The sequence below is a fragment of the Nyctereutes procyonoides genome, unplaced genomic scaffold, assembly GCF_905146905.1.
Source record: "Nyctereutes procyonoides isolate TBG_1078 unplaced genomic scaffold, NYPRO_anot_genome, whole genome shotgun sequence".
NCBI lineage: Eukaryota > Metazoa > Chordata > Mammalia > Carnivora > Canidae > Nyctereutes > Nyctereutes procyonoides.
In genome coordinates, this window is record NW_026575125.1 from 34,781,076 (window position 1) to 34,802,660 (window position 21,585).

Below are 21,585 nucleotides of genomic sequence, written 5' to 3' on the forward strand. Positions count from 1 at the left end.
GTGTCCTTCAACATCTCCCCCAACATCTACCCTTGAGATGATGGTCTTAGGGAGGTGGAACCTTCAGGAGGTGATGGGACACATGAGGGTGGAGCCCTCATGAATGAAGTTAGTGCCCTGATACAAGAGGCCATGGGGCTGGCTAGCTACTTTTCCACCATGTGAGGACATGATAAGAAAGCAGCCATCTGGGGCACCTGGGTGGCCCCGGTCATGATCCTGGGGTCTGGGACCCCTCATCACCCCCACCCTTCCAGTCGCACTCCCTGCTCAGCGGGGAATCTGCTTCTCCCTCTCCCTCTGCATCTCCCACTGCTCATGCTCAAACATTCTCACTGTCTCAAATAAATAAATAAATAAATAAATAAATAAATAAATAAATAAAATCATTAGAAAGAGAAAGAAAGAAAGAAAAGAAGAAAAGAGAAAAGAAAAGAAAGAAAAGAAAAGAAGAAAAAAAAAAGAAAAGAAAGAAAAGAAAAGAAAAGGAGAAAGCCATCTGCAAGCTCTCACCAGAACCCACCACACTGGTATCTTGATCAGGGACTCATAGCCTCCAGAACTTTGAGAAAGAAATCTGTTGTTAGGGTACCTGGGTGGCTCAGTGGTTGGATGTCTGCCTTTGGCTCAGGTCGTGACCCCGGGGTCCTGGGATCGAGTCCCTCTCCAACTCCTCGCAGGGGGCCTGGTTCTCCCTCTGCCTGTGTCTCTGCCTCTCTCTGTGTGTCTCTCATGAATAAATAAATAAAAATCTTAAAAAAGAAAAAACGGAAATCTCTGTTGTTTAGGAGCCCCCTCATCTCCAGTACTCTGTGAATGAATTTTAAGACAGGGGATGACTTCAATGTGAGAAGGAAAGACACCCCCTCCCCAAAACCAGACCCTCATCCAACCCTCAAACTCTGAGCCTGGGCTTCAGGAGTGGTGGTGATGAGAGGGGCACAAAACCTCTTGGGCCTTCTCTTTCTGGCAGCATCCTGATACCTTTTAGAAAAAAAGAAGAGTGACAAGGTAATAAATGTTTTAACCTGCCTTTGTCTCATCTTTCTCTCAGGAAGCCGTGTTGAGAGGCATTGAAAAAAAGTCTGAGATGAAAATTACATTTTTCCCCCTCAACTTATTATTTGGAAAAATTTCAAATCTACAGTAAAGTTGAAAGAACAGTTTAATATACCCTTCACCTTGATTCACAATTAGTAATATTTTGCCATGCTTCTGTGATCTGTGTGTGTGTGTACTTTCTGCTGAACCATTTGAAAGTAAATTACAGACATCATGATAATTCACCTCTAAACACCCTAGCATACATCGCTCCAGAGTAAGAACATTTTCCTACGTAACTACGACGCCATTATCACTAAGAAAATGTACGTCTATTCAATAATGCCCTCTAATTTATAGCCTTTATTTCAATTTCCCATTTGGTTCTATAGTGAGAAAAACTACATCTGTGGTTGCCTGGGGTGAGGGGGGCATTGAAAGCAAAGAGGCACCTGGAAACTTTTGGGGGTGATGGACATGTTTGATGCTTGACTGGGAGTGGTGGTTACATGGGTATGAAATTGTCAAAACTCATAGAACTGTACCCTTGAAATTGGTGTCTTTTATTGTATGTAAATTATACCTCTTTAAGATTGATTTTTTTAAAAATTTTTTTAAGATTGATCTTTAAAAATTTCTCCAGTGGTCCCCAAAGATTTTTATTTTTTTAAGATTTTTATTTATTTAGGGGCACCAGGGTGGCTCAGTTGGTTAAGCGGCTGCCTTTGGTTTGGGTCATGATCTTCAGGGTCCTGGGATCGAGGCCCACATCAGGGTCCCTGCTTAGCAGAGTCTGCTTCTCCCTCTCCCTCTGCTCCTCGCCCCCGCTCAGTGCTCGCTCTCTCAAATAAATAAATCAATCTTAAAAATTAGATTCTATTTATTTATTTTTAGAAAGAGAGAGAGAGAGTACAAGGGGCAGAGGGAGAGAAAGAGAATCTCAAGCAGACTTTGTGCTGAACACAGAGCCAGATGTGGGGCTTGATCTCACAATCAATCCTGAGATCATGACCTGAGCCAAAACCAAGAGTCGGACGCTTAACAGACTGAGCCACACAGATGCCCGCCCCCTCAAAGAGTTTTATAGCGATTTTTTTCTCTGTCCTAGAAGTCTATAAAGGTTTATGTATTGCATTTGATTGCCTTGTCTCTTCACCTTCTCTAATCTAGAACATCTCTCCTGCTTCTGTTTTTCATGACATTGATAAAAATGAAAAAAAAGGAAGGCCAGGCCAATTGTCTTGCCAGATGCCCCAGATTCTGGATTTATCTGTCTCCTCACAACCAGATTCAGGTTACACATTTTTGACAAGAACACCACCGAGGCGATGCTGTGTCCTGACAATACCCATGCTAGGTTGTCCCTCTCCTGGCAAGACTCACCTTGTATGCTCCTCACGACAGACTCAGGATCAGCTATTTCTTCACGCAGCCCCTGGTCCTTGATGGTGGAGAATGGTATTTAGAAACCAAGAACTTGGTGCTAGATGTGCTCATTGTTATTGGAGTCTGTCAACATTTTTTAAGCCTTTTTTGTGGACAAAACTTAAAAAAATCCACACTGTATTTGTTTTGTTTAAATCTTGAGTTGACAATTCAAATCCAACATCACGAGGTAGTTTCTCCTCCCTATGTTCTATATTCATATTTCCTTTCTCACACGGTGGTTTCCAACATCACCAATATCTTTGCTCTGTCCTATAGTGCACGTAAAATACTTTCAGAATTACAATACAAATACCACTACAAGAGATTGGCTATGTAAAGTTCAAGATATCTTTGCAGTTATTTTTGTCCTTAGAATATATTCTACATAATTAGGCTCCATGAGCCTACTTTAAAAAAAGAAAAGAAAAGGAAAGAAAGGGGCGCCTGGGTGGAGCAGTCAGAGTATATTCCACTAAGGCTGTACACTCCATATACTATGTTGGAAACTTAGGTCAATTTTTTTCTGTGGGGTGATGTTGTCACTGTGATACTAAGTTTAGTTTGTTTCTGTTTACATTCAAATTCACTGTTAGCCCTCATTCATTCATTTTTATTTTTGGCTTTTGAATATTGAAACCACTTTAAACTATATAATCTGCATACACAGGGAAGTCTTGTCCCTTCTGTGACCCCTCTAGCCTTTACCATTGAGAGCTAGCATTTGCCATGGTTTCTCTGCATCTTTCCAGCAAATAGGTCATCACCAAATGGTAGAAATAACAAAAACACAAATCTAGTTTGCAGAAATTTACAAGTTGTGTGTGAAGGGGCAGGCTCATTTCAGGGTCTGTTTTTTTAAGTATATGACATCTTAATTTATTTTAAGATTATTTTTATGTAATCTCTACATCCAACATGAGGTTCAAATTCACAATCCCTAGATCAAGAGTCTATGCTATACCAACTGAGCCAGTCAGGTGCCCTAAGTGTACAACATTTTTTAAAAGGAGGAACTTAAACATCCAGTGCCTACTGTCTATTGGGCATTGTGCCTGGTGTGCTACTATTTTATCTTATTTAATCCTCACAACAACTCTGAAAGATAGGTATTGATGCTCATTAATTTTTTTAACTTTTTTTTAAGATTTTATTTATTCATTCATGAGAGACAGAGAGAGAGAGAGGCAGAGACACAGGCAGAGGGAGAAGCAGGCTCCATGCAATTCCATGCAGGAATTTTTTTTTTTAAACCTTGAAACAATTTATTGAGTTGTTTTATACAAGATTAACAATTTCCATACCACCCCCCAACACCAACATAGTCGCGCCACACAAAAGCCACAGCTCCCTCACACCTCAGGAGCAGCTGCACCAGGGGCAGCCCCACAGCCCCGCAGCCCCAGGCCCTGCTCTGCCCGCCGCCCCCCATCCCCCCTGGCCATGGCTGTGGAAGTCATTCACTCCTTCGTTACCACAAATAAAGCATAAACAAGAAAAAGAAATCTCATAAACTTCCCATCAAAGAAACGTTTCCCTGAGGCAAGTCCTGCATGAGACGTGGGACTCGATCTCGGGTCTCCAGGATCACATCCTGGGCTGAAGGCAGCGCTAAACCGCTGAGCCATGCGGGCTGCCCAACTTTTTTTTGTTTATAAGGAGGCTCCACATCCAACATGGAGCTCAAAATCAACAACCCTGAGATCAAGAGTCGCATGCTCTACTGACTGAGCCAGCCAGGCACCCCATAAAAAAACTTTTTTATTGTAGAAAATTTCAAATAAACCCAAAATGAGAAAAAAAGAGTATAATGGAAATAACTCCCCATATACCCATCACCAGCTTCGACAATTACCAACTGATGATCAAGCTTATTTCGTCTCTACCTCTTCCTTACCTCTCCTCCTAGATGATTTCGATGCAAATCCCAGATATCTTTTTATTTCACTCATGAATATTTTAGCAAGTATTACTAAAGGATAAGGACTTCACCAAAAAAAATTCAGTGTTCCTATTTCCCTGGTTTTCACAAATATATATTTTTAAGATTTTATTTATTTATTCATTTATTAAAGACTTTATTTATTCATGAGACACACACAGAGAGGCAGAGACACAGGCAGAGGGAGAAGCAGGCTCCTTGTGGGGAGCTCGATGTGGGATTGGATCCCAGGACCCCGGGATCACACCCTGAGCTGAAGGCAGACACTCAACCGCTGAGCCACCCAGGCGTCCCAATCCACTGTTTCATCAAGGGTCGTAAACTGGCATTTCTTCAGATGCTGGCAGGGGTGCTGTCATGGAGCAAAATATTTCCTTTCATATAGGAAAGAGGGGAAATGCTTGATTGTTTCCCTTGTTTGCCAGTTTTCAAATGATGAGGTTTTCCCCAACACTCCTCCAGTGGGGGAGCAAGGAGTTTGGTTTTGCATACCTTTATGAACTCACAATTTGAACATATTGATGCTTATTTATATTCATTGTGGCTCTCTTCACTCATGCACAAAGCAGCCCATATTTATCCTGTTGGCTTCTCCAAGTTGGCTGCTGCATCATTTTGACAAAGCCCCACCAGCTTATTATGTATGTCCATCGATACTCGCCTCCTACTATCTCTCTCCCCAACTTGCAACCAACCATGTCTCAAAGGAAGCTCAATTCTTTTTAGTGGTTTGAGGTATTTAGAGACCACAGTCTGGAACCTAGTGGTGCCCATTTCTATGTGTCATTGTGTCTAGGCCTTTTCAGTGGACGGAGCTACGAAATGTATTTTTAAAACATTTTATTTTTTAGTAATGTCTATACAAAACATGGGGCTCAAACTCCCAACCCTGAGACCAAGCATCGCGTGCTTCACTGACTGAGCCATCCAGGTACCCCAAAATATTTTTTTTAAGATAAAATTTATCACGACTTCATAGTGATCTTACTTCTAATTCAGCTTCAGGAGTACATAATTTGTATTCAACCTCACCAATCGTACATTTGCATCTCCTTTCTCCCGTGCTGAAAATCTCAGGTCTCAACAACAACAGATACATTTTTGCTTTATCTCACAACACAAACAGGACAGGTTCAGAATAACAATGCGGACACTATCACCAACGGTAGGATTACTGAAAACAAATCTGAAATGTTTTTTGCCCTTTTCTGTCCTCGGGGTAAATCTGCAAAGGATTATATAATCAATTGATTGTGTTTTAAAGTCATTTGAAATGGTTCTTTTCTGTGTGGTGGTGCTACCAACTGGATACAAGTTAGGTTTGCTTCATTTTGCTTTTTGATTTGTAGGCATTGCTTTCAGTTGAAAACTATGGAAACTCTAAAGTCAAATCTATACAATAAGGAAATTCAGAGAGGTATAGCTTCCACCCTCTCTCACTTGCAGCCCGTTCTATTTTCCCCAGATGTCAGCATTTTTTCAAAGGTGTTTCATTTTTAAAATAAAGCAGATATACGTATATGCTTAACTCCCCATCCCCATCTTAAATAGCAGGAAACCACGCACACTTTTCTTCACCTTGTCTTTTCATTTAATGATATACGGTGAAGAACATTCTAAAGCAATTCAGAGAGCCCGTCCTCAATCGCTTGCACGGATGCACCAGTTAATTCACCCAGAACCCGGCTGACAGAGACTTGGATGTCTTTGGTCCTTTACTAGTAACAACTATCAGGCCAATTTGCCAAAAGAGAACAAGGCTGAAAGAGGACCGTGCCCAAGGTCACACAGGTGGTGAGCATATGAAGATCAGATTTGGCTGGAGTAGCAGGAAAAACTCAAAATTAACAGTGGCCTGCCTCAAAGTCATCACTTATTGGTTTCCCCCATAAAAGCCAGGCAGGGGGGCACCTGGGTGGTTCAGCAGTTGAGCGTCTGCCTTTGGCTCAGGGTGTGATCCTGGGGTCCCGGGATCGAGTCCCCCATCAGGCTCCCTGCACAGAGCCTGCTTCTCCCTCTGCCTGTGTCTCTGCCTCTCTCTGTGTGTCTCTCATGAATAAATAGATACAATCTTAAAAAAAAAAAAGCCAGGCAGGGCAGGGCTGGGGTGCTGCCTCCGTCTGTCACACCAGGGGCCTCAGGGACTCAGGCCCCGCTCAACACCCTGAGTGCTTGGCTCGCAGGCTTCTCCATCCAGGGTGGCTGCTCTGGCTATAGCGGTTGCGACCACAGTCTAGCCAGGAGAGGGAGGACAGGACACCTTTAGGGAGACCTTCAGAAGTTGAAGGAACCGCACGGCCGCACGGCCGCTCTCCACCCTCGGTGAGCAGTGAGTGAATCACTCTGTGATCTCACTGCAGCCACGGTGGTCGCCGTATCTCACACCGCATCTTCGGTGTCCACACCCAGTGCGCTGTGGTCGATACCCAGATCCCCTCAATTCCCACAGGGGGAGCCTCTACGCATATGCTATCTTGTCTCTACCCACAGTCAAGGCTTTGGCCCTCCTTCATCCACGGTTCCAAACATGCTGGCAGTTCAATAAATGTTCTTTATACTCTGTAATGCTCCTCCAACAGCACGAACCACCACCTTCTGTGTTTCCTGAACGAAGCTCATTACTTCCCCTCATCTATTCCCTAAACCTGTCACTCCCACCTGTTTCCTTGGCTTAATTCATAGAAATGCCCTTCATCCAGGATGGAACCTCAGCTGGCCTCGGGCCCTCCCTTTGCCTCCAGCCCAAATACAAATACAAAGAGCTGAACGCCCTGGAGTTAGCCTTTGCTTTAATTTGGGCTCACGGGAGCCCCTCACTGCCTGCAGTAGTTTGGGCTCACCGGTCCTCTTTTGCTTAAATTACTTCAGTGGGTCTGTTTGACAGGTCTTGCTATTTGCTTTTCCCTTTTTGCCACTCTCACCTGCTGTTTGAAGGGACTTCTTAAAAAACAAGAATTTGGCAGACTATTAACAGGTGTTTTGATACCAGAGTGGGGGATGGGAGGAAAAGGTGGCTGGGGATGGATGACATGAGCCTGTGTTTCTGAAATGGGTGGACTGGTTTAACAGTGAAGGTTGGATTTCCTTCTAACTGGAAGAATTAGTAGATCAAAAACACTTGTTGGCTACCCCTGGTCTTCGGGATACATCCCAAACGTCATATAGTACTGCAAGTCTTCCCCAACAAAGGGCTCGGGTTAGTTGCACATGCCAGGTTAGTCAGGTTAGTCAGTGGTGCTGGATTTCTCCCTTCCCAGCTCCGCCTTGCTTTGCTCGCCTGCTGACCCCTCCCTTCACATACTTCAAGAACCCCCTTGAGTACTCCATCTCCCTGGCCTCCTCCCTCCCTGCCCCCCCCTTCACTGGCTCTGCCTTCGTGTTCTCAAGAGTTCAGTGTGGGACTGGAAAGCACTCAGGGCATTTTGAGCACAAATGGATTTGACACAAGGAATCACACACTCATAAAATCTTTGGGAGAGACCACTGGGTTCCAGAACAATCTGTCAAGGAGGTCATCCAAGCATCAGAAGGCGACCGCTCTAGCCATTACTGCTTCCAAAGAACTGAGGTTGGAAGGCTGGTCTAGTCGCTCCAAATGGCCAACATGTCTCGATGAGGTCTCTTAGCAGCAGCTACTAGGAGGAAGACGCCTCAGCCTCATTCTGCTTTCCAAACTGAACATTCAGATCTTAGCTGCAAGAGAGTCTAGTAGCTCACAGCTTTCCAGCCTCTGTGATGAAGGAAGGACATAAAAGATCATAGGGCAGAAACTGAGTGCCACTGGTAGAACCCCACATGGATACTGCTGGAAAAGTAAGAGCAGTGGAATGGCAGAGGGGTCAAAACTACGGGCCTGGGCCACAAAAGGTAAAACAATGCGAGGTCTGGGGAGAGAAGGGACACGGCAGTTGGGTTTCTAGAACGATCGCTCCTTCAAGATAAAGGGTTGGCCGTGATGGAGTTATCATAGTCCGTCAAGGCCAAAGACCATGTAAAGGTGTACTAGGGCATCAAAAAAAAATTTTTTTTTTAATGGGGAAGAGAAGATTCTGAGAGACATCAAAATAAATACACGCCCACAAACTGAGCTTTTAGGCTAGGACACATGTTGTGTTGGAAGGCTAACTCCCCTGAAATCCTCAGTTGGCTTTCGTTCACAGAAATGATAAATTCCCCTTCAAGTCACTGGTAGGGGACTGACTGCCATTGTCACTTAGTAACAATAGTAACATTACTGTAATAGTAACATTTTAGGAATACATCGGACACGAAATACTTCGATTTTCTCCTTTCCTCAACAGGTTTATTGCCTTTTAAGAAAATTTTTGTAAAATATAAATACAAAGGCAGAGAATTTACTTACAAAGTTAAAACACAGATTTCAAACATAAACACACAATTCAGAAAATTTTAGTTTTATGTACATTTTCAAGCAACCTCAACATATTATGTTAGTTTTCAATATTTTACAGGGTACAGAAAAAAATAGCTCAAAGTCTTCTTTAAATAAGAGCATAAAATGTTTAAACATATAAACAATCCGGTTTGATGCGTGAAAACTAATTTCACAGCTTTTAAATTAGGATATAAAAGTTTCATACAATTAGTTGTTGTGTGTGGATATGGTTTGAATTTATATTACACGCTACTGGATTACATCCAATAGCATTTACCTGGCCTGAGCAGGTACTCTGTAAACAAAACATAAAGTTACAATTACCAAGTGCCTTCACCCAAATCGCTCCCCCAAACCAACCGTATGGTTCTGGCCACACTTGAAAACAGTGGTGGCCTCTGTCATGGGAGCTTTGTGTGACACCTTGAGTCCAAGTGTGCAGCTCCTTTTCCTCATTTTTTTTTCCTTAAAAAAGAAACGAAAAGAAACTAATGTTCCAAGTAAAAACGAACATATCCCAAAGCAGGTGTGCATTTGAAAAGTAAAGAAACATTATAACAACTTTGTAAAAACTGACTCAGAAGTTTAAAAAGGAAAACAAAACAAAAAACACCACATGTTGCTAAGTCCTTCTGACTGGAGTCGTTTCTCTTATATAAAGAAGAGATATTTTCATATGTAATAGTGTCCTTTCTTTACAGAAATAGTCGTATTATGACACATATGCACAAAGATTAACACTATGACACACTGTACACGGCGGGTCTGGCGAGCTCACCAGTAGTCGTCCGAGGCCATGTCGCTGGGGTGGAGCCACTCCATGGACGAGCCCAGCAGAGTCTGCAGCTCGCTAGTGAACTCCACCAGATCTAAGAGCTCCTTGCTTTCTGGGTTAAAGGCCTCCAGGTCTTTGGAGCAAGAGAACAGGAGACTTGCTGAAACTTGCCGGTAAAATTCCGCCTCTGCGATGGTGACGATTTCCACATTCGGGAAATTGCAGCGGAATATGCGGGAAGACATTTTCAGCTTCTTGAGCACATCCGAAAGCAACAGCCAGTTTCGAGGCCTGCGAACAAGACAGGAGAGTAGTTCGAACTTCTGGCCAACCTCGAAGCACTCTGGACTACGAACGCCCACCCTTGATGAGAAGAGTCCCTGGGCTGGCCACCACCGAGGACAGTCACTTCTGCCGTTACATTGCCACCCCGCTTCTCACCATCCTCAGAAGATCTACTTTCGGAGGTGAGAATGCTGGACCTGTCTGGATTTATTAAGAGACCATCGAGAGAAGACCGGCTGACTTAGAGGGAAGCAAAGACAGCACCCCGAAGGAGCCTCGTCTCAGGGTGTCACGGTGCTGCCAGAACTGACACACAAGGACCCACTCACTCAGCCCTGGCCACAGCTCAGGTCACCACTCTCCAAGGCGAGTGCCTCGCTCCTGTCACTGTGGGCAGCCTTCTGTATCCCAGCCTGAGAGTCGCTCTTGGAGGCCCCTGGGGTCTCTCCTCCCCGCCGAGACCCCCAAATGGAGCATTATAAATGTGGAAGGCTGGCTGGCTTGCGTTCCCTTCCCCACACTCTCCATCCCCAACCTCTGGTGCTTTTGGGAGGGAGTGACGCTTTTGAGAAGGAAGGTGTTACATTCCTTCTGTATGCCCTGCCACGCTTTATGATTTCTATTACTAATAAAATGTCACCACAACGGCTATGTGTTTACAACTTTGGAGCCTGGGGAGGATGTTACTCATTAAGCACCTGTGTCAACACATAGCACAACAGTCCCCTAATGTGCACACACTCCCAGGGGATTGGTCATCTGCAGCCCCATGGCCGGACCATGGGGGCAAGACTGGATCTAACCAACGTGGATGACGCTCAAGAAGATACCAGCTAACGTATAATGTTCTTTCCAGCTTTACATGAGAGGGTGTCTAGCAGCATCAGCCAACAGATCTCAAATGCCTTGGAAGGTCCCTAAGGTGGCCTGTTGTGGGGGGCTCCTGAGGAGCACCCAAAGAGTTTAGTGACCTAAGGATCCAAGGTGCCCAGACTCTTCTGTGAAATTCCAGTCACTGAATTCAATGTCCTTTGGGCTCCGGGTAGGGGTCCTGTTAAGGGCACTTATACCATGCTGTACTCCCCCTCCACACCTTTTCCAGAAAGGATTGACTGCATTATGTGGGGTTTGTGGGCACTGAGGATTCATTCACCCACCCGCCCTCATCTGCTTATGGGGCTTTCTGACTTCTGCCACCTCAGGAGCAACCCATTGAGTTCTCAAGCACATGATAGTCATGCTCACCCCTGAGCGACGGACACTTGGATGTTGTAACACGGTAAGAGGGGGCTTTCTGAAAACTCAAACTCAAACACATCGCTGTAGGCCTCATCATCGTCATCCTGGTCCTCTGGTCCTGGGGGGTTTGCTAAAACATCATACCCACTTTCATCATCTGGTTCTGATGGAGGGCAAAAGAGATAAAGAAATCAGTAAGCTGCCACGAGATTTCAGCTGTTGTCAAAAGAGGACTCTAAAAATTCTTGCCCAACTCAGCCATGCTTACAGCATTGGCTGCCCACCGCCCCTCACCCACACCGGGGAGAAACGTTCTGTAACTCATTCACTTGCTACTGAACTCAAAAGAACCACTGCTCACCACACACAGAGCTGCCATAGAACTCCCAGGAGCCATTGGAGTCTTCGTCACTGCGACCCTGTAGGTCATTTAAGTAATCTGGAGAGAGAAAAACAAGGTAAGACCCACTGGGGCAAATCAAACGCTGGCCGCCTTAGGGGAGGCATGGGGAGGTCACTGTTAGGGCTGTCATGTCATGTACATTCCATCTCACAGCGCTCCCTCTTAGGCATCCTTCCAATACCCTGCTCTTGGCCACACGGGACCAGAACCTGCATACCTGTCCACCTGCCTTCCTGATGGGCGGACTACCTTTCCTGCCCCTGGCCCACCAAAAAGGCTACATTGGCAAGCTAAGAATTTTCTCGGTCCTCACAAGCAAAGACAGTACGCGTCTCTTCTCTGAATCATGTTATCCCTACTCTGATAGACAGGCTTTCCCCAGGAAGCAGAACTTAAAGGGAGGAAGAGTGGGCCCCGTGGGTCGGGGCTGGGGGTGGGGTGGTCACTGGACAGAAGTGTGTGAAGAAACCATCTATGGTTGAGTTTAAGACCATTTCTTGAACTTTGTCGTACCTGTTAAAAACTTTTCCATGAGTTCACTGTGAGTCATTTTCATGATGGTTCTACCTGAGTACGTAGCCAAAGTGGGGTCAGCACCATAGGAGAGGAGCAGGCGGACAATTTCCAAGTGATCATTCTCAACAGCGTCGTGGAGAGGTCTAGGAGAGACACATGGTGGGATGGGACCTGTGCCTGCCTCCCACAGGCAAATGGACGTGTGTGCACCAAGCCCCCCGGGCACACTATTTCACCAAGGAGGTACGTACCACTGCTGCCACTCCAGATAGGGAAACTGAAGCACTATGAGTGGCCTGAGGTACAGCAACAACTTACTCTGCTATTATTTCTATGAGTAACCCTTTACAAGGCATGTGACAGGACAATTTCAAGCCTAATTTGCAGATGCAGATCTATTTTAATCCAGGGCCCAAGTAGGAACTCAAGCTAAAATGAAATTCTTTTCAAAAGAACTTAAGTAGTGATAGACTGGGAAAAAAAAAGAATTTATAGGGGGCAAAAAAAACAAAGAAACAAACAAAAATCACACCATTATAGAAGCCAAACACCAAACAATTGTTCTACCATAAAAAAAAAAAAAAAAGCCTACTCGTTTTCTTTAAAAAAAAAACTACGTACAAAGTGGAGCCTCTCCTGAAAGCCACACACGAGCAGCTTAGAGATCAATGATCAAGCCTCTGGCCCAGAAGTAGAGTCCCTGGGGCAAAATCTCAGGAGGGTAGAGTCCTCCAGCCCATGTCCACCGAGGTCAGAACATTGCCCTCAGTCCAATCCTGAGGGAATGCTATTTGGAAAGTAGCGAGATACCAAATATCTTTAAGTTTTGCTAATTCTCTGCCTAGGAGAAAGCCCTATGCCCACCTCCCGATAGCATCCCATGTACACCACCAAGAAGACGCTTGGGGGACTCCAACCTAGGAGTCTGACCTGAGGTCAAGGACAGGATAGGGGACAGGCCTGAGGACGTGGGTGGACATGGCAGGTCCTACGGGGCCAGTGGCCATTGGCCCTCTGTGTGTATTCCTGAGACTATCAACTTACATATATTTTAAATACAGCAATTTGAGAGATGCTGACAGAGTCTAGGGTTTTAAAATACAACATCTGGGCCCCTGGGTGGCTCAGTGGTTGAGCATCTGCCTTTGGCTCAGGTTGTGATCCCAGGGTCCTGGGATTGGGTCCTGCATCGGGCTCCCTGCAGGGAGCCTGCTTCTCCCTCTACCTATGTCTCTGCCTCTCTCTGTGGGTCTCTCATGGATAAATAAATAAAATCTTTAAAATAAAATACAAGACCCTCAGTTATTCACGCAGGCTCCAACATCTTCAGGGACTTCTGTCCAGGGGAGCTTTACTAATTTTAAAGTCCTATCTAAATTTGCCAGAGAGGTTTGTTCAATTCCATTCTAGAAGACTCCGCCATCAACATGCTTAGGTTATCACCCTTCATCTTTCCTTCGGGGGTTTTCCCCATGCCCTCCTGGTTCCTCCCACAGCCACTGACCTGGTTCCGTCCTGGGCACTGCAGTTGACGTCTGCGCCGTACTCGAGGAGATGTCGCACGATGTTGAGCCACCCCCTAGCACAAGCCTCATGGAGGGCGCAGTAACCCGCATTGTCTCGATGGTTCACGTCACAAATCTTGTTCTCCAGGCAGTACAAGACCACCTCCTGTGGGTGGAGAAGAGAGAGGTACAGCATCAGAGCACTGCACAACAAACCCTGTGAGGGTGTCCTGTCCATAGCCTGGCAGTGCCTACTCTCAAAGACGTGAATCCCTGGGGCTCAGAGCCCCTGCAACACAGGCGGGGGGGGGGGGGGGGGGGAATGTGCTGGCAAGGCGGCGAGAGCACATGTGATGGAGTGAATGGGTCCATTCAGTAGGTGGTAGTGGAGAAAAACACAAGTCTAGATAAAAGCGTGGATGACCGATGCCCAGAGATTAAATCAGCTGGAGAACATTCCTTCACGTAGAGGGGGGGTGGGGGGGCCAGGTTTGGTTAGCCAGGTCCTCCCAAGCTCCTGCTTGCAGGGTAAATAGGGTAAAAGAGACACTCTCTTTTCACCACATATAACATCAAGAAAGGACACCAAATGCTTCAGATAATCCCACCCTCTATTCTACCTCACACCACCCCACTTGGAGCAGAACCAGCATATAAGATTTTCATAGCTCCGTAAGTTAAGGACAGAGATCCAGAAACCTGTACGTTGCACCCTACACGTCTTGAGAACTAAATAAAACAAGTCTACACACCCCCCGCCCCCATATCAGAAGGTATCCTGTGTCAACGGTTTGCATTAGAATCACTGTTATTAATCTGACTTCTTTGGTGTGTTAAAATATTAATATGAACCGCTCCCAGTAAGCAGAGCAGTAATTTATTCAATGTTTTATTACCTTGATTAAGAAAGTTTTCAAACACACAGAACAGCATTTGCCACCAGAAAACACACCACACTGTTTTCCTACAAGTCATGCCCAGTAGAGAGCTGTCGGGTTCCCAGAGCTGCAGGTAGGTGGGGCCTGCCTACACTCAGTCTACTTGCTAGTGGGGAGCTGGACGGGGTCAGAGCAGGCCTCCCTGGAACAAGTTTTAAATAACTCATCTGTTAAACCTAAAACTGGGGTCATTCCAGCCACCCACGGATGTAAGGTGGGATCTGCAAACCTTCTGTGCCCTTTCTGAGACCCATCAATCAAAAGTGACCATATACTTGGGAGTTAACTAGAACGTTCCATATGTTCACCCTGTGAACCTAATGTTGCATGCTGGTAAACTTGGCCATCGATGCCCTGTTGCTTCAGGTCCTGCTTCCAAAACAGGAGGAGGAGGAAGACAGGAGGAGGAGGAAGACAGAAGGCATGCCCACAGATGCGTTTCTTCGTTCAGATCCCAACCTGCCAGAAAGCCCACAATCCTCTGGGCTCCCAGGCCACCTGCCCCAAGCCCTGGTATCCAGGATACCGCATGAAGCTGCTGCTCTTTTAGCAGGCCCTCACTAGCCAGACTCGAGTGGACGGCTGCAAGCTAATGAGTTGTGTGCCCCAGCCAGGGAGAGGCCTCGTCACGTGGCTCTGGGATCAGGTCTGAACGCCACCGACTGCTGTGCGCAGATCAATTTACCCGGGTCCCGGCGGCCTGCCTGGTGTCCTATCAACCCAGGGTTTATTTGCTCTGACAATTATGGCCTTCACCTGGAAACCTTCATCGCTACTGGGCGGGTATGAGGGAACCTAGAAATGAAAGGACAATGAAGCTGATGGGTAAGTCAACTCTCTTTTCTTGGAGGGTGGCAGGAGAGGCAGCTGTCACCTGCCGGCCAGGTTGGGCTCTTTGCCCATCATGGGCAGCCCTAACTAAACTGTGGTATTTAGAGCATGTCTTATTTTCCCCAAATGAGTCCATCACCTGCTATCCCACAGTAAACCTTTGGGATGGCAGTAAGGTTAAGGTGGTACTATTCTCATTCAACACTTGAGGAAATTGAGGTCTGGAGAGGTTAAACCAAGTTCAATGAAGGTGAGGTACTAGATCTACAGCTCAAGTCGACGGGTAACCAGTCAGGAGGGAAGATCCTGAAGGTCCAAGAGGGCCCCTGTGAGAGGGATGTAGTCGGCTGAGATGAGGCCCACTCTGTACACTCACCTTGCAAGGAGGGCAGTGGCCTCTACAGTGGTTGATGTCACCCACAGGGACGATGGCTACGAGGCTGGGCCAGTCCTCTACCCAACACAGTTCTTGCTTTATTTTCTATGCTAGACATGGGAGTGTTTGAAGGGCAGCCCACCCATTTCCAAACAAAATTAAACTGTTTTCGTTGGACAATTCTCTGTTAAGCGGCTATAAGCCGAATGCCATTAACCGCAAAATGTAACCATAAAGGCCATAAACCCGACATTGTTAATTAATTAAATGCCTCATTAACTTTTTTAAAAACATGATTTATTCAATTCATAGAAAATTTAACCATCACCACTAAACGCACAAGCATGTGGTTGCACACTGGCATTTTAGCCTAAGAAACAGAAGTCTTTTTATCAGGAGGGAGAGCTTCAAGTGTCTCTAGCCATGCAAAGTGGTCTATTTAACACAGAGGGTGTTTCTAAACCATAAGGACCAGATAACCACAACACAAAGCTCAGGCAACCTTCTATGACACATAGTATCTCTAGGTAAGCAGAAAAATCACAGTGGTCAAGATTAACTTCTGCAAGACCCTCCCCAAATCAATGGCTTCGCAAAACACGCCTTTACTGGGGTTAAACAAACCGTCCTTCAACATTCAAAGATTCAGACTGCCAAATCTAAGTGGCCACCATCCCAACATTTTACATCCTGCCCAACGAAATCCTAGAAAGTTGGGGGTTAAAAGTGAATAGTTAAATGTTCGGCATCAAAACTGGTGATTTGTGTAACTTACATACTGAACTTTAGCTGTGAAGGGGTAAACCCCCCCCCGCCGAGTTGTCCTGACCTAAACATTCCCAGGGCTTCAGAGGCTATCAAAACCTGTTACGTAGCTTAATGCGTGGATTGAGTAAGGGCTCTTCCGTCCAGGCCCGAGACCCCCTGAGTTCCACAAAAACCAAGATGGAAACTTCCTTAGAGGACGAACAAAGGGTCTCCTGAGGTTTCTGGTCCCAAATGGAGATTGCTGGAAATGTCAAGTTCAGAGGGGAGATTGGGAGCCCTGCCCTCTAAGGCAAATGGAGTAGGGTCACCCTCCTGCTCTCCAGTGTCTGCCAAATCACAGGTCCTTTTTCTCAGCCATGACCAATAACGAGCGAACGCCAGGCACCTGGGCTCTAGCTCAGCGTGTAGAGTATCTGCCCTGTCCTCTTAAGTGCTGCAGCTCTCAGCTCCCGGGAAGCCAACCGTGCCACGTGGGTTTCACCTCCCCTAACCAAAGAATTATTCCAGAGTTTTCTCCCGGCAATCCACAGATCTCTGGAAGAGACATGTCGGTACAAACGGTAACACAATTAACTGACAACCTAAACTACCCCCAAACTAAGAAATCTGCTAGGGCTTACTTCCTACCCAGTCACTTCCCTGGGGAAGGGAGGGAGTGGGTGGCAGGTGGAGGGGGCTGGGTTGGGGTCAAGCTCCCCCCTACAGCAGACAGAGGCACAGAGCTGGCCAGGGTGTGGCGGCCAGGACTCCGGGCAAGTCCTGGGAGCCCTCGATGGAGCCCTGGGCCGGCACAGGTCTTGCCACTGCGGGCCTCGTCCACACCTCCACACTTAGCCTGCTGAGCCCCGTTTTATTTGCACCATTCAATTCCCAGAGGGCTGATGCCAGCATAAAAAATGCCTTTGCCCTGTGGGCTATTACATCACAATTTCATCTGACAAGTGTGGTGGGGAAGCTGTGCAGGGCAGAGGGGGTAATCTATCTCTCAGAGGGCAACTCCAATGTGAGCCGGTCTTGGAGAGCAGTGGGGTGGGGGAGAGGGAGGGGGTGGTAAGTCTTAGAGCCAGAGTTCCTCCCCCTCAGGCTCCTGGGCCCTCAAAAAAAAAAAAAAAAGACCCTTCTCTTCTGGTCTGCCCCCCACCGCACCCTACCCTACAACCCCTACCCCTGCCCAGACATCTCCCACCTCCTCCCAACAGGGTCCCCACTTTGCCTGAAACAGCAGAAGCAACCCAAAATAGAGCTAATAACTTCTCTCCCCCTTGCTAATCAGAATCCAAAAGGGCTCATTAAAATTCCCCCAGTCGCCAAGCCCTGGGTTATGTCAGATTTTATATCAGAGATAAGTGAGCGAGACTGGAGGATGCCGAAGCAGCCTACCTGCCTGAACACGAACTGAACATCAGAGAGGCCTTTCTTTTCACACGGCGATTGAACAAGCCAGCAAAGAGACAGGAGCATGAGTGGGGCTCACACAAACATCCTGCTGGAATATCCAGCCTGGCCCCTGATGTGGAGGGGGCTGAGCCCCTGCCCCGGGGCAGGCGGCAGGGAGGGGGTACCCCCACCACCCCCAGCCTCGAAGGAGCAACGAGGGTCAGGGGTCTTGGAATGCAGGGCTCCCAAGGCCTCTCACCTCGTAGCCGAGCCTGGCGGCCCGCTGCAGGAGGGTCTCGCCCGCGTTCTTGTTGACGATGAGTCTCCGTGCTTCTGGAGGCATCGGGCGCGACTGGGTGGTCTCTGGAGGGGAGCTTGAGCGTGGCAGCTGTGAGGACTGGGAAGCTGGCAGCAATTGTTGCAAACGGTCGAAGGGCTTCTGGTCCTGCTTGGCTGGTGACAGATCGTAGTCGGAACTGGGCTCAGGCCGCTTTCTGAATCTCCGGACAGTCACCTATCACAAAACCAGGCAGCGCGCATGGTTAGGTCCGGCTTCTAACACCAGCTTCTCCTCCCCTCCTCCCCAAGTAACGGACCGGAGTGGAGGCAGGCATTTTCCCCTTTTCTTTTGTTTGGGGGAGGTGTGGAGAGGGGCCAGGGGTGGGTGGAGAGGGGTTTCATTCTTACTAGTTTGAAACTTCATCACCAGCCTGGGATGGGGGGGCAGTGACTTTTGGGGGAAGGAACCTGGGAAAAGGAAAGCCCCATCCTCAGAAGCAGAGAGGCGGGCAGGCGGGCAGGCAGGCAGTGCTCTCCCAGGCCCAGCGGGGGAGCAGGGGGGGCAAGAGGTACCTTGCCATCAGTGTTCTCCACATAGTAGTCTCCTGTCAGTGACAAGCCCTGCCTGGGCTCCTGAGGGATCAGATGCTTGGTTTTGCACAGTCTCTTCCCGGATGGTTTCTCACTGTTGTCGGTGTATTTCTGCAGCAGGGAGGCAGCCTGGCAATCCTCTTCTTCGTCTGTGCACAGCACATCTGTCTTCTGGCTTTCTTTAATTTTCTGCTGTTTGGCAGGCGGCCTCGAGGCTGGCGTGCAGCTTGGCTGAGTCTGCTTTTTGCCGCTTGCATTGGTGGATGAAAGGCTCTTCATGGGCGGAGAGCCGGAGAACACAGGCAAGCCTAAATCCGGAGGGGGTGGCGGGCGGGAAGGAGGGAGGGGGAGAAGAAGCGGGCGTTACACAGTTGTAGCCGATGCGGAAAGAAAAGCCCATTGTTAGCACTGATCACTGGAGCGGCTTCAGTTTTTAAAGATATACCAATTATGTTTCCAAAGCATTAATATTTTAATTATCCCACACTGAAATGGCAAATAGGTTAACCCACAAAACGCCGCACGGCCAAGTTTCTTCAAAGGACTGGGACAGGAGGGCAGGAGCCCAGCCCTTCCATATCTCCCACCCCCACCCACAGGGGGTGGCGGGGGCCCCTGGCCAGCCCTTCAGGGTCACCCAGACTGACTTGCCTTTCCTGCCCAGCGCCGGTGAGCAGGAACTGGGAAGCCAAGCTCCCTCCAGAGCCCCTCACTGTACACTCATTCCCAAGGGCAGCTGGGGGCTGGAAGGGCCTCGGGGGAAAGCACTCCCCCGGCCACATCCCAGGCCACCCATTTCTCTGGTGCGCTCCCGGGGCCTCTCCCTGCAGGAAGGCAGGTGAGCCACCATCCAGGGCCAGGGTGGGGTGGCCTCTGCGTACCTTGTTCATTGTCACTGGATTTGAGGGACTCCTCCGACCAGCTTCTGTTGCCTTTGGCCTCGGCCCTTTTCCTGCTGGGTTTCTCTTCGGGGCTGTTATTGCCCTGGGCGGTGACCTCAGGCTGGGCGGCCTGGGTCACTTCCTTCCTGCCCTGGCGGCCAGGTTTGCTCTCTGCTGCCGACACCTGCTGCTCCCAGCGTTCTCTAAGGTGCAGCAAGTGGCGTTGCTTTTTAGGATGGAGCCCTGTTAATTCAATGCACACCTTCAGGTTGGTCAGCTCACTATAATGTGGCTCTTCTAAGTGGTTAGAGGAACTGTTTGTCATTTCCCTCTCAGGCCAGTCATCTAATGGAGAAATAACTACAAATTAATCAAAAAGCCCCCTGGGGGGGAGGGAACAATCTGTCTTACACATCACTAAGGGGGTGGGGGAGGGGAGGGGTGGGCCACCAAGTCTCTCGGGAGGGGACTTATTCATCTTTGGCCATCTTTGGGCTCCGACTCCTGCAGCTGGCTTTGGAGCCAGGGCAGGCGTGAGCGGCTTCCCCGGGGCTCCAGGGCGGGACATGGGGGACCTCCACTGCTCCGCACTAGGGACTTCCCCTGGGCACCCCGCGGCTCGGGGTGGGCAGCACCCCTTGTGTCCATCCACCTCTGGCCACAGGCGCAGGCGGCCGAAGCCGACCAAGCTCACCTTTGGACACTCGTCTCCGCTTGGCTTTCAGCAGAGGGTCCTCCGGCAGCTCTTCGGCAACCGTCTCAGTGTGGGTGCTGTCACCTGAGACTTTGCGCTTTCTGTCCAGCCGGAGGGTGGGGCTGTGTGGCACATCCACGGCCGCCTGGTCAGCGGGAGGCTCGCTCACAGGCTGCCTGTCCACGAAGTATTTCTCCACAGGAAGATCTTTCTCCTCTGGAGCTTCAAAAGGATCATGTTTGTTTCCAGCACTGTATTCACCTGGGGGAGGGAAGACAGTAGCACAAGGAATGAAGGCCCAAAGGTCACCACAAGAAGGCAGGAGCTCCCTGCCCACGGTAATCTGCCACCAACAGCCCACTCTCCGGAAGCCCCGGGGCGCCTGGCACGTTAGAGGCACAAAGCCCACTGAGACAGAAGGTCCTGAAGGAAGGGCAGCTGAAGAGCTTCAGCAAGTAAAGCAGAAAGTGAGGCATGTGTCACACTCCGCTTTCTCTACCTTCTTATGGTTGGGGCACAAGAAGAATCGGAAGATGAGGCATCGCCACAACTTCGATGAGGCTTAGGTCCCTTCTGGGGGCCCTCTCCCATGACGGGGCAGGCAAGGGGGGCAGGTGATCCCGCAGGAAGATCCAACCAAGCCGGGGTTGACCCAAGAGATCTCTCGGAAACATTCACTGAGGGTATTATTTTGAAATTAAAGGAAAGCTATGTAATAAAAAGAACAAATAGCTCCTCCATGTCATCTGCAGAAGGGACCGCATCCATGTCCCCTTGGGTCAACTGGAAGATCGTGAAGAAAGGAGGCTGGGAAGGGAGGGAGTGCTGGCAGGCAGATAAACTGGGGGCCCAAAGGCAACTGGAAGAGGAGCTGGGGGAAGCCAAAGGAGAGGTTTCCTAGTGTGCGCAACAAGGGTCAAAGGCAGTTTCGAAGAAGTCAATCTGATTCACTACGCATCCCCGTGTGTCTCTCACATCTGGGGAGAGAAAAAGCGTATTTTACCCCCGACACCTCAATGACACCATGCATACCCACGGGGACACCAGTTCACCCAAGTCACCCCTTTCAAGCCTTCCTTTCACATGCAAACACTGGAGGACTTCCAAACACAAGGCTCCGCCCCATTTCAGTGTTGGGGTGTCTTGTGCTAAGGCCTGTAGTTGCTGAGCTGCTAGCTCCAGAGCTCCCTATGCCACGTGGGCTCCTTCTGCTCAACCTAGCATCGCCTTGGGACTTGGGACCTCTCCTTAAATCGTCTCAGCTTGACATCATGCACAGGCGGTGCCCTGGCCCAAGAAATGGTTCGACTTCTTGGGTCACCT

The 21,585-nt window shown here is 48.3% G+C and overlaps 1 protein-coding gene across 9 annotated transcripts in view; it reads right to left on the minus strand.

Moving 5' to 3' along the window:
• Positions 1-8,684: 8,684 nt before the first annotated feature.
• Positions 8,685-21,585, minus strand: part of BCOR (BCL6 corepressor) — a 44,880-nt gene continuing 31,979 nt past the window's right edge. For 7 of the 9 annotated variants that reach the window (XM_055338601.1, XM_055338598.1, XM_055338597.1 and 4 more), the window contains 9 exons: positions 20,263-20,523; positions 19,569-19,913; positions 18,670-18,995; positions 18,077-18,331; positions 13,527-13,693; positions 12,020-12,165; positions 11,465-11,542; positions 11,110-11,266; positions 8,685-9,870 (listed from right to left, as the gene is read on the minus strand). In XM_055338601.1, coding sequence (XP_055194576.1) covers positions 9,579-9,870; positions 11,110-11,266; positions 11,465-11,542; positions 12,020-12,165; positions 13,527-13,693; positions 18,077-18,331; positions 18,670-18,995; positions 19,569-19,913; positions 20,263-20,523 — 2,027 coding nt within the window. In that variant the 3' untranslated portion in view covers positions 8,685-9,578. The remainder of the gene's footprint in view (positions 9,871-11,109; positions 11,267-11,464; positions 11,543-12,019; positions 12,166-13,526; positions 13,694-18,076; positions 18,332-18,669; positions 18,996-19,568; positions 19,914-20,262; positions 20,524-21,585) is intronic. The other 2 variants (XM_055338603.1, XM_055338604.1) reach the window with 1 other exon arrangement.